Below are 12,426 nucleotides of genomic sequence, written 5' to 3' on the forward strand. Positions count from 1 at the left end.
AGACCCCTTGACTTTTTCCACTTTGTTACGTTACAGCCTTATTCTAAAATATATATATTTTTTAAATCCCTCAATCTACACACAATACCCCATAATGACGAAGCAAAAACAGGTTTAGACATTTGTGCAAATTTATATGAAAAAAAACTGATCACATTTAAAACTGATCACATTTACATAAGTATTAAGACCCTTTGGGGAGTTTCTCCCATTCTTCTCTGCTGATCCTCTCAAGCTCTGTCAGGTTGGATGGGGAGCGCCGCTGCACAGCTATTTTCAGGTCTCTCCAGAGATGTTCGATCGGGTTCAAGTCCGGGCTTTCAGAGATGTCCTGTTGGAAGGTGAACCTTCGCCCCAAGCGGGCTGTCATGTGCCTTTTACGGAGGAGTGGCTTCCGTCTGGCCCCTCTACCATAAAGGCCTGATTGGTGGAGCACTGCAGAGATGGTCGTCCTTCTGGAAGTTTGTCCCATCGCCACAGGAGCTCTAGAGCTCTGTCAGTGACCATTGGGTTCTTGGTCACCTCCCTGACCAAGGCCTTTCTCCCCTAATTTCTCAGTTTGGCCGGGCGGCCAGCTCTAGGAAGAGTATTGGTGGCTCCAAACACCTTCCATTTAAGAATGATGGAGGCCACTATGTTCTTAGGGACCTTTAATGCTGAATAAATGTTTTGGTACCCTTCAAATCAGAACTGTGGCTCGACACAATCCTGTCTCGGCGCTCTACAGACAATTCCTTTGACTTCATGGCTTGGTTTTTGCTCTGACATGCACTGTCAACTGTGGGACCTTTATATAGACAGGTACTGTATGTGTCTTTCCAAATCATGTCCAATCAATTTACCACAGGTGGACTCCAAGTTGTAGAAACATCAAGGATGATCAATGGAAACAGGATGCACCTGAGCTCAAATTCGAGTCTCATAGCAAAGGGTCTGAGTACTTATGTAAATAAGGTATTTCTGTTTTACATTTTTTATACATTTGCAAACATTTCTAAAAACTTGTTTTCTCTTTGTCATTATGGGGTATTGTGTGTAGATTGATGATGGTAAAAAACAGTGTTATCAATTTTAGAATAAGGCTGTAACGTAACAAAATGTGGAAAAAGTCAAGGGATCTGAATTCTTTGCGCATGCACTGTAGCTTAAAGCCATTTACAAACAATAGGCAACAATTTGATCATTGGCTGATTGCTCCCATGTCCCAACCCACCCAGTTGACTATTTTAAAATGTTGGAAGCCCTCAATGCCAATGTCCATGCTAAAACGGGTTATGTCCATCTAGATATCTCTATCTATCTCTATGGAATAAGCTTGTACACATCAGATCAGATAGAGATGGTTGTGATGATTCGTTTTCAGCATTAGTTTGGATGGAAAAAAATATATACTATACAACTATTACTTTAAATGATACACAGGCTTTAAAATGACTACGTGTTTATTAAATCATCTTTTAAAACTCAATTTGTTATTTTAGTCATTGATAATGAATGTGTTTGGATATCTGCATTGAACTTAATTGATCAGCCAATGAAAAATAAAGTTTGTACATGAATTCGTGCTGGTCAAAGGCTCCTTCTCTTTTGTATAATTAAATACAAAAACAGTGTTTTAAGTGAAATCATGTCTGAAGCAGAAAAATACAGGAAATTCAAATGAGCATCACAAAGCTACATTTGACCTATGCACTAGCAAGGTTTTTCAGCATATGCAGCTTTCACACCTGCTAGAGCAGTGTTTCCCTAACTCGGTCCTGGGGCCCCGCTTGGGTGCACGTTTAGTTTCTTGCCCTAGCAATACACAGCTGAATCAAATAATCAAAGCTTGATGATGAGTTGAATATTTAAATCAGCTGTGTAGTGCTAGGGCAAAAACCAAAATGTGCACCCAGCGGGGGGCCCCAGGACCGAGTTTGGGAAACCATGTGCAAGAGTACTGTAGCTTTATTGATCTACTGTACTCAATGCCGCCCCCCTCTAGGGGGCCTCCAACCCCCACCCCAATATAAAAATGATTTATCTGGAATGCAAGTCTTGTGCCCAGGGGCCCTGACCTCCAGGGGGCCCCCATTGATTTTGTAAGTCACTCTCACTCAAATATCAGATGAACATATAACATATGTAACGGCAAACTGTGTAGAATTGCAAGATGGCATGCCAGCTGGACTTTGTGTCAATTGCTTCATGTTGACATGAGGGAATGTGAGCGCACATACACAGTGTACTTCTATAGAAGTATTTGAAAATATGTTACAATTATTTACTTTAAATAGCCTAGGATTTTAAAATATTTATAAATACTTAATTCCAAAAACATTATTTCAAATAACCCTATAATCAAAACAGACCTGGTTCAAATACATGGGATTGAGGCGCCTTTGAATGGGGTATAGCAGTAGATGCCAGGCGCACCAGTTTGTGTCAAAAACAGCAACCCTGCTGGGTTTTTCACGCTCAACAGTTTCCCCATGTGTGTCAAGAATAGTCCACAACCCAAAGGACATCCAGCCAACTCGACACAATAGTGGGAAGCATTGGAGTCAACATGGGCCAACATCCCTGTGGAACGCTTTCGACACATTTTAGAGTCCATGCCCTGACGAATCGAAGCTGTTCCGAGGGCAAAATGGGGTGCAACTGAATATTAGGAACATGTTCCTAATGTTTTGTACACCGTGTATGTTCACACACATTCCCTCTTATGTCAACAGCTGGCTTGCGATCTTGTTTCTTCTGTACTCAAACCTTCAAATGTAGGCAAACATAAAGATTCCTACAAATGATTCACTCCCTCTAGCATACCTATGCACATTCACACATTTTGAAGTGAAATAAAAGTTAGCCAGGTTTTCGTGCACAAATCTTTATTTCAATGGCTTCACACAAAAATAAATCGGCATTTGCCTTGGCTCTGATAAATATAACACTTATGTTTGTGAGAGAAAAACTAACTCCAGCGATGAATCTGAGGGATAGAAACATGCATTTAGTGTGTGGACCACTCGACTGTTATCAATACGGTTTAAGATAAATCAGTCATTCATGATTACAGTGACAAGAGTGATAATATGCGAGTTCCTTCCGGGTCCTATCAATTTAATGCAATAGATGGAATACCTCTTCCAGGACAACACACAGTTTAGCTCAGACCCAAGACAATCTCCCCTAACATGATTGTTATTAATACTTTTAATGTATACATTTTTTGTTAGTACTGACATGTCAATATAATCTCTGTGTGACTGTGGCTAATAGCTATTGCATTAACACAACCCCCTGGCCTTTAGGTTCACAGATTGTAAAATATTCCTGCTTCAACGCTTAGATCAAGTAGAGGTCAATCAAGAGCATCTCAGCCTGTTCATAGAAAACTACTAAGATAATAACTGTCCAAGTTCCTTGATAGGATGAAGTCTCTCTATCCTTTGACTTATTTATACAGCCTAACACACAAAACCATGCACTTAACATGGAGATATTCTACATTGCACAGTTTGGGGGTTAGTGTTAACCCTCACAGTGTAGTCAAATAGGCACAAACAATGCTACCGCAATACAACCTTACTCCTTATAGCTTTACACCCTTACCAATTTGACATCTTTGCTAACTCATACGCGTTCTACACACAGATAAATAATCATTTTAGAAGAGGAGTCAGAAGGGATGGAGCGTAGGGCTGAGGGGTTGTCTATTGGAGCCTACTAGGGTCCAGGAGACCCGATCTCGATAAAGGTCATCATAGTCGGGTGGCTGAATCTACAGAGACCAACAGAGCGGGGAAGTGTCCACCAGCTGCCAGTCTATCCATCCTACAAGCTCTTCCCCCTCTGATTGGCCATCTTCATTCTCCCCAGAGTGGCAGTAAAGCCCCCCTTCTCCTCCACGTAGAAGAGCATTCCTCCCTGGAACAGAGATTGAGCAGGATGCACAGGTGTCACATTTATTATGCTCCCCGTCAGTGTTATTCTTTCCAGTTATTTCTATCCTGCGGGACACATGGTAAACGGAGTTCCCAGCACCTTAACCACCATTAATATAGCGTCATAATTGAAATTAAATAAATACCGGTGGAAAGATTTTTAATAGTATGAACCAACATCGTATCATAACGCTAACTAGAAACTGGTTTTATATTCTCAAAAATATGAATATATAGCCCATCAATGTTTCAGCACTATCTGTCATATACAACTTAAACTTTCATTTTTGTATCTTCGCAATTTTACACCTATAATTCAATAACTAACGAGCATAAGAGGCTGACGTTTTCATCTGTGTGCGCTACTTACCATTGTCAGCGATGGGTACCGCGGATGTAGGAGCGGCTCACCAAACATTTTTATATCCCGGCCCGTCCACCGGCTGGGTCCAAAATCCGGACACACATCATAACATGTAAATGATGTAGGATAGGAAAACAAGTCCCATGATAGCAAAAAACATCAACACTAAAATGTCCAACATGATGAGAATGCCAGAAATGGAGGATGCAGATGTATCGCCAGAACACACGACGAAGAAATTGGCAGCCTCCTTAACACCGGCGCAGATCGGGGGAGATCGGGGGAGATCGGAAATAGCCGGAGCAGAATAATCTCTTCTCTGCGCGAAACCCCTCACCGCCCTATACGTTCTATAATATTGTACGCGTGGAAGCATACAGGTATACATTAAAACCAGGTTAGGGAGTAGCGTAAAAAAAAATGGGACATTTATTTTTGCTGAGGGCCCAGTCCCATATACATTTAATACATGCAATCTGCGTTTAGTGTTCAGCAAACTCGTAGTCATATAGCCAAGGAATCACACCGAATGAGGAAGAATTTACACCGAAGGAAGCAAATAATACTGGACGCTACCGAGTAAAAATGACATTTTATTGAATCTGTAGAATATTTAAGTACAATTCGAAGTGCTGAAACAGGGCAACATGAGATGCTTTTATCAGTTCCTTAAAATTCAACTGGAGTCTGATTTTTTTTTTTTTAAGAATGTCAATATATGCATGTAAAAAATAATAATCTGAATAACAAAAATGCTATCAAAACAAAATCATTTTTTGATGGAATGCACAACATCGGTCTGAATGCTAGGTCAGTGTTTGTGGTTGGTCGATGTGATTTATATCTGCACTTTCTATACCAGTATCATACAAAAGCAGGGAATGGTTGATTCATCAGAAGCATAGGACATAGGAGTCTTTAATTGGGGTAGAAGGTTGGAGGACTCTTGGCCATAGGACTGATATGACCACATACATTGGAGGAGGAGAACAAGGTGGTGATATGAGATATGATACTGCAGAGTTGTAGGAGTAATACCAAAGCAGAAGAGAATATTCTTGGTCCCCTGGCGGATTCCAAGTATTTCTTTACCCCCCCGCAGGTTGGGGGTAGTAGTATGCATTAACAGCATCCCTTTCCTAGCCCCATCCAGCTCAATACAGACTATAACATGGTACAATAATATTGTCTACGCCTTGTGGTCTATATATCAAGTCACACAAAAAAATCATTGGCTTGTCTTTAGCCACTTTGGATTGGTTTCCCTCCAACTACCACCAATCAATCACCTCCCTCCTAAATCCCCCCCAGAAACTAAAACAAATCCACATCACTGCAAAGGAAAAACAGCTGTGGCAGCCAACGTGGGCTTGGTTTATTCCCCATCTATAAAACAAACCAAAGCCTCCAAGTAGCCAAGGCAATTTTCTTTTGAGAGGCATTGACTGCAGATACTGTACAAGGCCAACCAAATTCATAAAAACTCCAACACTCCATTCACGTCAAGCCAAACCACCTCTTCCTCACCCTTTCTTCAGTTACTGCAGCAAAGCAAATGAGACTTCAAATAGCTCTGCCCCAAAGCTGCCCTTTCATACAGTGTACGAGTTTAAAAATGTCCAGTTGTCAAGTAGAGATCATAGATGCTAAACGCCAGCCTAGACTTACCTTTTTTATCAGCATGGCAATCTGATTATCTAGTCGGGTTGAGGTGTGTGCTGTGTTCATTCTAATGAATTTAAACATCAGTGTTATAACTCATCACGTTACAACGTTGAAGCCAAAATGATGTGAACGGTCAACACCTACTTATTGTCCAACACGCCCCACCACACTGGTATTAAAAACGGGTACCGTTTACCCTTTATACGGCCCTTCACCTCATTAGATCAAAATCATTCCACACTACAGCTCAAGTCTGCAGGCAATGCCCCTTCCTTCCCAGCACCAGCACCATGACCTACAACCCAAAACAACTGTACAATACCACCATCAGGCTACACGGTGAGAGTACTGTTTTGTTTTAATCCCACTTTGCCCCCCTCATCTGTGACAGTCACAGTGCATCAGAGAAGAGAAAGAAACAGTAGGGTGGGAAAGATAAGGGGAGAATTAAGAGGTCAAGGAGGAGGTGGAGTTCACCCTCTACTGAACCGCGTCCCTCTCCAAGCCTCACACGGTCCCTCAGGACATGGAATGTACAACGATCGTCGGCACTGGAAGAATCTGCCCGTGATAGGACATCCAGACAGATCTCGTAGCTACTACAATGAAAGTTAAGTCATTGTTGCGTAACATTTCTCAGTTTTCTGTGCAACACGGGCGTGCCACTTTATAGGTAGGGACTGTCCTATGGAAATGTGTGCCTATAGAATGTCAGAGGATATCTATAATGCGGGTGAGAGAGCGGGCCTAATGTTACTATGCGCCATGACGACTGCTCATTAATGAGCATGTGAATATTCATGAGCCAGTGGCACTCCAGAACATTGCTCTCCACTCTTCAGAGTTTCAAGGAAGAGAGAACTGGGCGAGATAGTCCAGTCACGAGTTGGCACAATAAAACAGGCAAATTGGGTTGACGATAATCAGGCAAATACATAACCCGGGAGGTTGATTTACCCCATGGATCTAAATCTGTGGGATTGCTAACCCAGCACACGCACACGTCTAGACAAACTAGCGTGCCTTATTGGCTCATTGATCGGAGTTGCCGTTTTATTTCCGAAACGTATTTGATACATTGACATTTTTAAAAATAAGCCTCTTACAATACCAACGAAAGCAAAGGGGGGGGAAAACCCGCATGACAGGAAATAGAAACACCAACATTTACCACAGCCTGGATTTCTGACCTCCCTTCAACACTTCTCATAAAGGACTGGAATGTTTAAACAAGTGAAAAGAAAAAAAAAAAAGAGAGAAAAGATTGACAATACAGAATTGTTTTGAGAATTGTGTTTGGCCTTCGCGCCTACGATTGATAAACTTGGATGTTGGTTATCTTGGAATAGGGGCAGGACCTGTCCTGATCACGCCCCCTCTCCTCCCCAGACCCCCTCCAACCATAACCATCACGTCACTCATCTTCCTGTAAGACTGTCGGGAGGCATTTGAGGCTGCGAGCAGGAGACAGCAAGAATGAGGAATATCTTCACACCCACTGACTAAGGTGATGACATGATTGTAATTAGATTGTAACCACGTCCCCTAACTAACTCGTCCCTGATCCCTCCTGTACTTCAAATGCCTGAACTTGAGGTACAAGGCAAGGCAGGAGGTGCTCTTCAGTTAAGATAGGATTCCAGTTTAGTTTCAGAACAATACCCACAATGCAGTGCAGGACAGGGTAAGACAGGTGAGGTAACAGATAAGTACTATTGATAAATGCGTACATGTAGTTATAGAAATATATAAGACCTCTCTGGTAAGACTGATACTGTAGACTGCTCACTGACTGGCTGATGCGACAACAATGGGGTATTGATGGTTAATGGAATGTACACAAGTCAAATATTCAAGCTTAGTTCTAACTGCCCAGATACAGTAAGATTATACACTGAGCTTCCAGTCAGACCAATTTCACCCAGTTAAAAAAAAAAAAAAAATCTGAAGATGCCACACCCACATTCCAAACTCATTTTCTCATGACCACATTGGCCTTAGTTCTCTGCGGTCATGGCAACTTGATTGACAAAGGGGGGGGGTTCATATCGTTTTGCATCATAGTTTGCTGGAAAATGAAGTGCTGTAGCTAGGAGAGTTGTGATACACTATGACCCCTGACGTATATATAGCCTGTAAGATGGAGGTATGTTACTTCTGTAAGACTTAAATTCCACTTGTGACTGCTTTTTTAGTGGACCGAAGAATTGGGACAGAGACAGGCAGACAAACAAAGACATTCAGACAGACTGCAGCACAGACAGAGACAGACAGAGGGAGTCTGTCGTTGGAGAGCAGACCAGGGGTACACCAGGGGGGGGGAGTCTTACAGGACAGATCAGAGAACGAGTGAAAGAAATAGAAAGCGGCATTAAGATGAGATGGCACTGGGCTTTTCATTTGCTTCTCTCCCTCCCTCCCACACTTCTCTTTCTCAGATCAGATGGCCTCTACATAGTTAGCAGGCAGCATGCCCTGCTGGCCAGTGCGCTCCACGCGGCCGTACATCCAGCCCTCGTCGATCACCTGCGCGTCCACGATCACGTCTCCCTCCAGGAAGCCCACCTCATCTTCGTCGGCTGCCGCATAGTCATACACCGCCTGGTACCGCTTCTACACACAGGAAGAGAAGGGGGGGGAGAGAGAGAGAGAGAGATGGAGGGTGAGGGGATGTAAAGGGAATAGGAGGGAGGGAAGGGAGAAGGTACGGAGAAAGGGAGAGAAAGAGAACATGAAGTTCCTATAACACCACCTTCAACAGAGACAGTCAGTCTCTGCTACAAGACAAAGCTACTGGAGGGGTTGGGGGGGGGGTCATGTGGATACTGCCAGACACAGTGGAGGCCCCCATGCAGAGAGAACAGTGCCTGCGTCCCAAACGGCACCCCTTTCCCTAAATAGTGCATTACTTTTGACCGGGCCACAATGGGCCCTGGTGCTTTAAATAGGGAATAGGATGCCATTTGGGATGGATCCTAACAAGAGAGAGGAGGGTTCTGTCTCACCCCGGAGCTGGGAGGGGGGGCGGCGGCCGCCTGGCGGACTGGTCCAGGAGCCGCTGCTGGCTGATAGCTGTAGTTCTTAGACGCAGCAGGGGGCTGGTGGGGCTGCTGGAACACTGGTGAGAGAGGGGGAAAAGGAGAGGGGGTGGAGAGAGCCAGAGATAGCGAGAGAGAGTGGGGGAGAGAGAATTGTGAGAGGGAGAGATTGAGTGATTGAATCAGAGTGAAGGATAGACATGTTTGGCTATTCAGTCTGACAAATGGGATCCCCCATTCCCCGGCACTCTGAAACAATCCCCCCCTCTGTCTCTCATCTCCTCCTGCTGTATTCCCCCTCTATCCCTCCATCTAACTGGCATCTCATTGGTCAGCCCCAGGGCTCTGATACAGAGAATTCCACAGCACAGCAAGTCAAAACTTGCAGCCATCATTTAGCGCCTTTCAGTCAATTATTATAACAATGACTCTGTGATATTGAGAGGTGACAACATGTACACAGTGAATGCACAGGTTAACCACTAGCTCACAATCATTGTATTCATGTGTGCTAAAAACAGGAACTGTCCACAGAGCAGAAAGATCAAACATTTTATGCCCAGAGATAAATGTAACCATTTGTCTACTCTCACTGATGTTAAAGCTGCAAAATGTAATCAAATTTTGGCCGTGAAAAATACATTTTAGATGGTACAATGATTCTCTACACTTTACTTGCTTGTGAAATTAGGCAAACCATTGGAATTTTAGCAGGAAATGGCATCGTGCATCTTTAATAAATGTATTTTCATAGTTTGTGTGTGTGTGTGTGTGTGTGTGTGTGTGTGTGTGTGTGTGTGTGTGTGTGTGTGTGTGTGAGAGAGAGAGAGAGACAGCATGTGTACCTGGATTGGGGCTGTTGGGCTGGGGAGATGGGATTTCTCCTCCCATCCTGTTCTTCTCAAACTCCTCATGGTACTTAATCTGTGTACACACACACACATATTTACATTGTGACATTTGTCATTTAGCTCTTAAAACAGAGTGACTAGATATAATCCGGTTGACTGTACCAGTCCAGCAGATAGCTATTTAGAGCAGGGAAATAAAGTGCAGTTCCTGTCGTGTCCAGCAGGTGTCTCCAGATCCCTCCCCAGGCAGTAGGGCTGCGTGTGTAATAGGGGGGGGCGCTACAGTGCTAGGCTATGTGCTTCTGTTTCTACAATAGGCCTGCTGACACAGGAAATGACATCGCAGCCGGAAGTTGGGTGACCTCAGCGCTGCCTAGCAACCCTTGCTGACACATCACGAGGAACAGGTGAAATGAGAAAAAGTGGAGAGAGAGAGAGAGAGAGAGAGAGAGACAGCCCTAAAGTGAGGGTAAGAAATTGAAAAAGTAACAGACCCAAAGGAGGAAGACAGAAAAGAATGGTGCAAAATATATCATGCCTAACAAAAATAGTGGGTGAGAATGTCAAATCAAATTTTATTAGTCACATGCGCCGAATACCACAGTTGAAGACCTTACAGTTAAATGCTTACTTACAAGCCCCTAACCAACACTGCAGTTAAAAAAATACAAATAAGAAATAAAAAGTAACAAGTAGTTAAAGAGCAGCAGTAAAATAACAATAACGAGATTATATACAGGGTGTACCGGTACAGAGTCAATGTGCGGGGGCACCGGTTAGTCGAGGTAATATGTACATGTAGGTAGAGTTATTAAAGTGACTATGCCTAACAGAGTAGCAGAGGAGTGAAAGGGGGGGGGCAATGCAAATAGTCTGGGTAGCCATTTGATGTTCAGGAACCTTATGGCTTGGGGGGATAGAAGCTGTTTAGAAGCCTCTTGGACCTAGACTTGGCGCTCCAGTACCGCTTGCCGTGCAGTAGCAGAGAGAACAGTCTATGACTAGGGTGGCAGGAGTCGGACAATTTTTAGGGCCTTCCTCTGACACCGCCTGATATAGAGGTCCTGGATGGCAGGACATGCTTTCCTTGTTTATTCAGGTAAATCAAAGCTGCATCACAACCAGCAGCACCAGCCCTAATATATCAACCCATCCAACATCAGAGAGAGACAGACAGCATTCATCTCCAAATGACCAATAAACCTGAGAGAGACGGATCCATCACTGCAGTATAACAGCCCTATCATATTCCCAGCCTGACAAAGATAAGACTGACACTCACACAGCTTAGATTCTTCTCCCTCTCTCCCTCCCTCCGTCCCTCCCCGGGTGGGTGAAAGAGGCCAGTGTGTTCAGGGTGTCAGAGAAGAGTGTATTCAGACTGACTGGAGGAGATGCCAGTGTTAAGTGTGAGCGAGGACATTGCGTTCAGTGACTGAGAAGACAGTTTTTTTTAATGCGAGACAGAGCGAGCAACATGTTCAATATGTTACGTGAGAGAGTGTCTGACATTACTTCTGTTTGTTTTGAAGGCGAAGGTTGCACACAGATGGTGTGTGTGTGTGTGTGTGTGTGTGTGTGTGAACAGGAAAATCCCAGTCCAAGCCAGTCCCACTCCCGGACACAAAAGAGCCCCCCCTTCCTCTTAACCTTCACTACATTAATCAGTAGAAAGTAAAAAGGCGGTAGGAAGGGAGAGAGAGATGGAGAATTTAGTGAACGTTCTCAATGAATGTCAATTAGAGTCATATGACAGAGAGATAAGGAGAGAGAGAGACGGGGACTAGTCCAGACAGACAGCTGTGAACAAGAGGGGGCTGGAGTTGGACATCTCACATTTCAAAGAGAGCTGGACATGTCTGTCTCTCTGTGGCCTACTGAGTGTGGGTACATCCGAGGAGGAGGGAGAGAAAGTGGGGAAAGGAGGGAGAGAAAGACAGATCAGCAGCCGCGCCCCTTGGCTTGGTCTGTCCACACACACTGCTAACAGCTGGGACATTGTAACAGACTTCTCATGAGGTTTCTCTTCTCTGTATTTGCCTTTATTTGCCTGGGGTTGTAGAAGTGTTGTGTGTGTGTGTGTGTGTGTGTGTGTGTGTGTGTGTGTGTGTGTGTGTGGTTGGGTAATAAGTGTGTGTGTCTGTCTGTTTCCACCGTCTGACACACAGGATCTGTTCCTGTATGAAAGCAGTAATTAACCAACACCCTCCACACTCATTAAGTCATTAGAGAAGACCGAGCAGGGCAACTATGTGCTGCGATGTCAGGATGTGTGTCCCTGGTCTGCCAGAGCAACCAAGGCCCTAGGCAGCAGCCTTCTGCAACAGAGGACCACAGAGGGACATGGTAACATAACCTTGTGCCCAGGCTTCACACAGCACTTCTGGACTAAGAGACAATCTGCACATCAGAGTGGTAAGGAGGTGCATGAATACATAGTCGTGGCCAAAAGTTTTGAGAATGACACAAATATTAATTTCCACAAAGTCTGCTGCCTCAGTTTGTATGATGGCAATTTGCATATACTCCAAAATGTTATGAAGAGTGATCGGATGAATTGCAAAGTCCCTCTTTGCCATGCAAAT

General features: G+C 44.0%; 1 protein-coding gene across 1 annotated transcript in view; it reads right to left on the reverse strand.

Annotated features, from left to right (window-relative positions):
* Positions 1-4,860: 4,860 nt before the first annotated feature.
* Positions 4,861-12,426, reverse strand: part of LOC120035343 (LIM and SH3 domain protein 1-like) — a 41,157-nt gene continuing 33,591 nt past the window's right edge. Inside the window, exons 5-7 of the mRNA XM_038982126.1 lie at positions 9,836-9,914; positions 8,958-9,070; positions 4,861-8,565 (exon numbers count right to left, since the gene is read on the reverse strand). Coding sequence (XP_038838054.1) covers positions 8,392-8,565; positions 8,958-9,070; positions 9,836-9,914 — 366 coding nt within the window. The 3' untranslated portion in view covers positions 4,861-8,391. The remainder of the gene's footprint in view (positions 8,566-8,957; positions 9,071-9,835; positions 9,915-12,426) is intronic.

The sequence above is a fragment of the Salvelinus namaycush genome, chromosome 3 (assembly GCF_016432855.1).
Source record: "Salvelinus namaycush isolate Seneca chromosome 3, SaNama_1.0, whole genome shotgun sequence".
Lineage (NCBI taxonomy): Eukaryota > Metazoa > Chordata > Actinopteri > Salmoniformes > Salmonidae > Salvelinus > Salvelinus namaycush.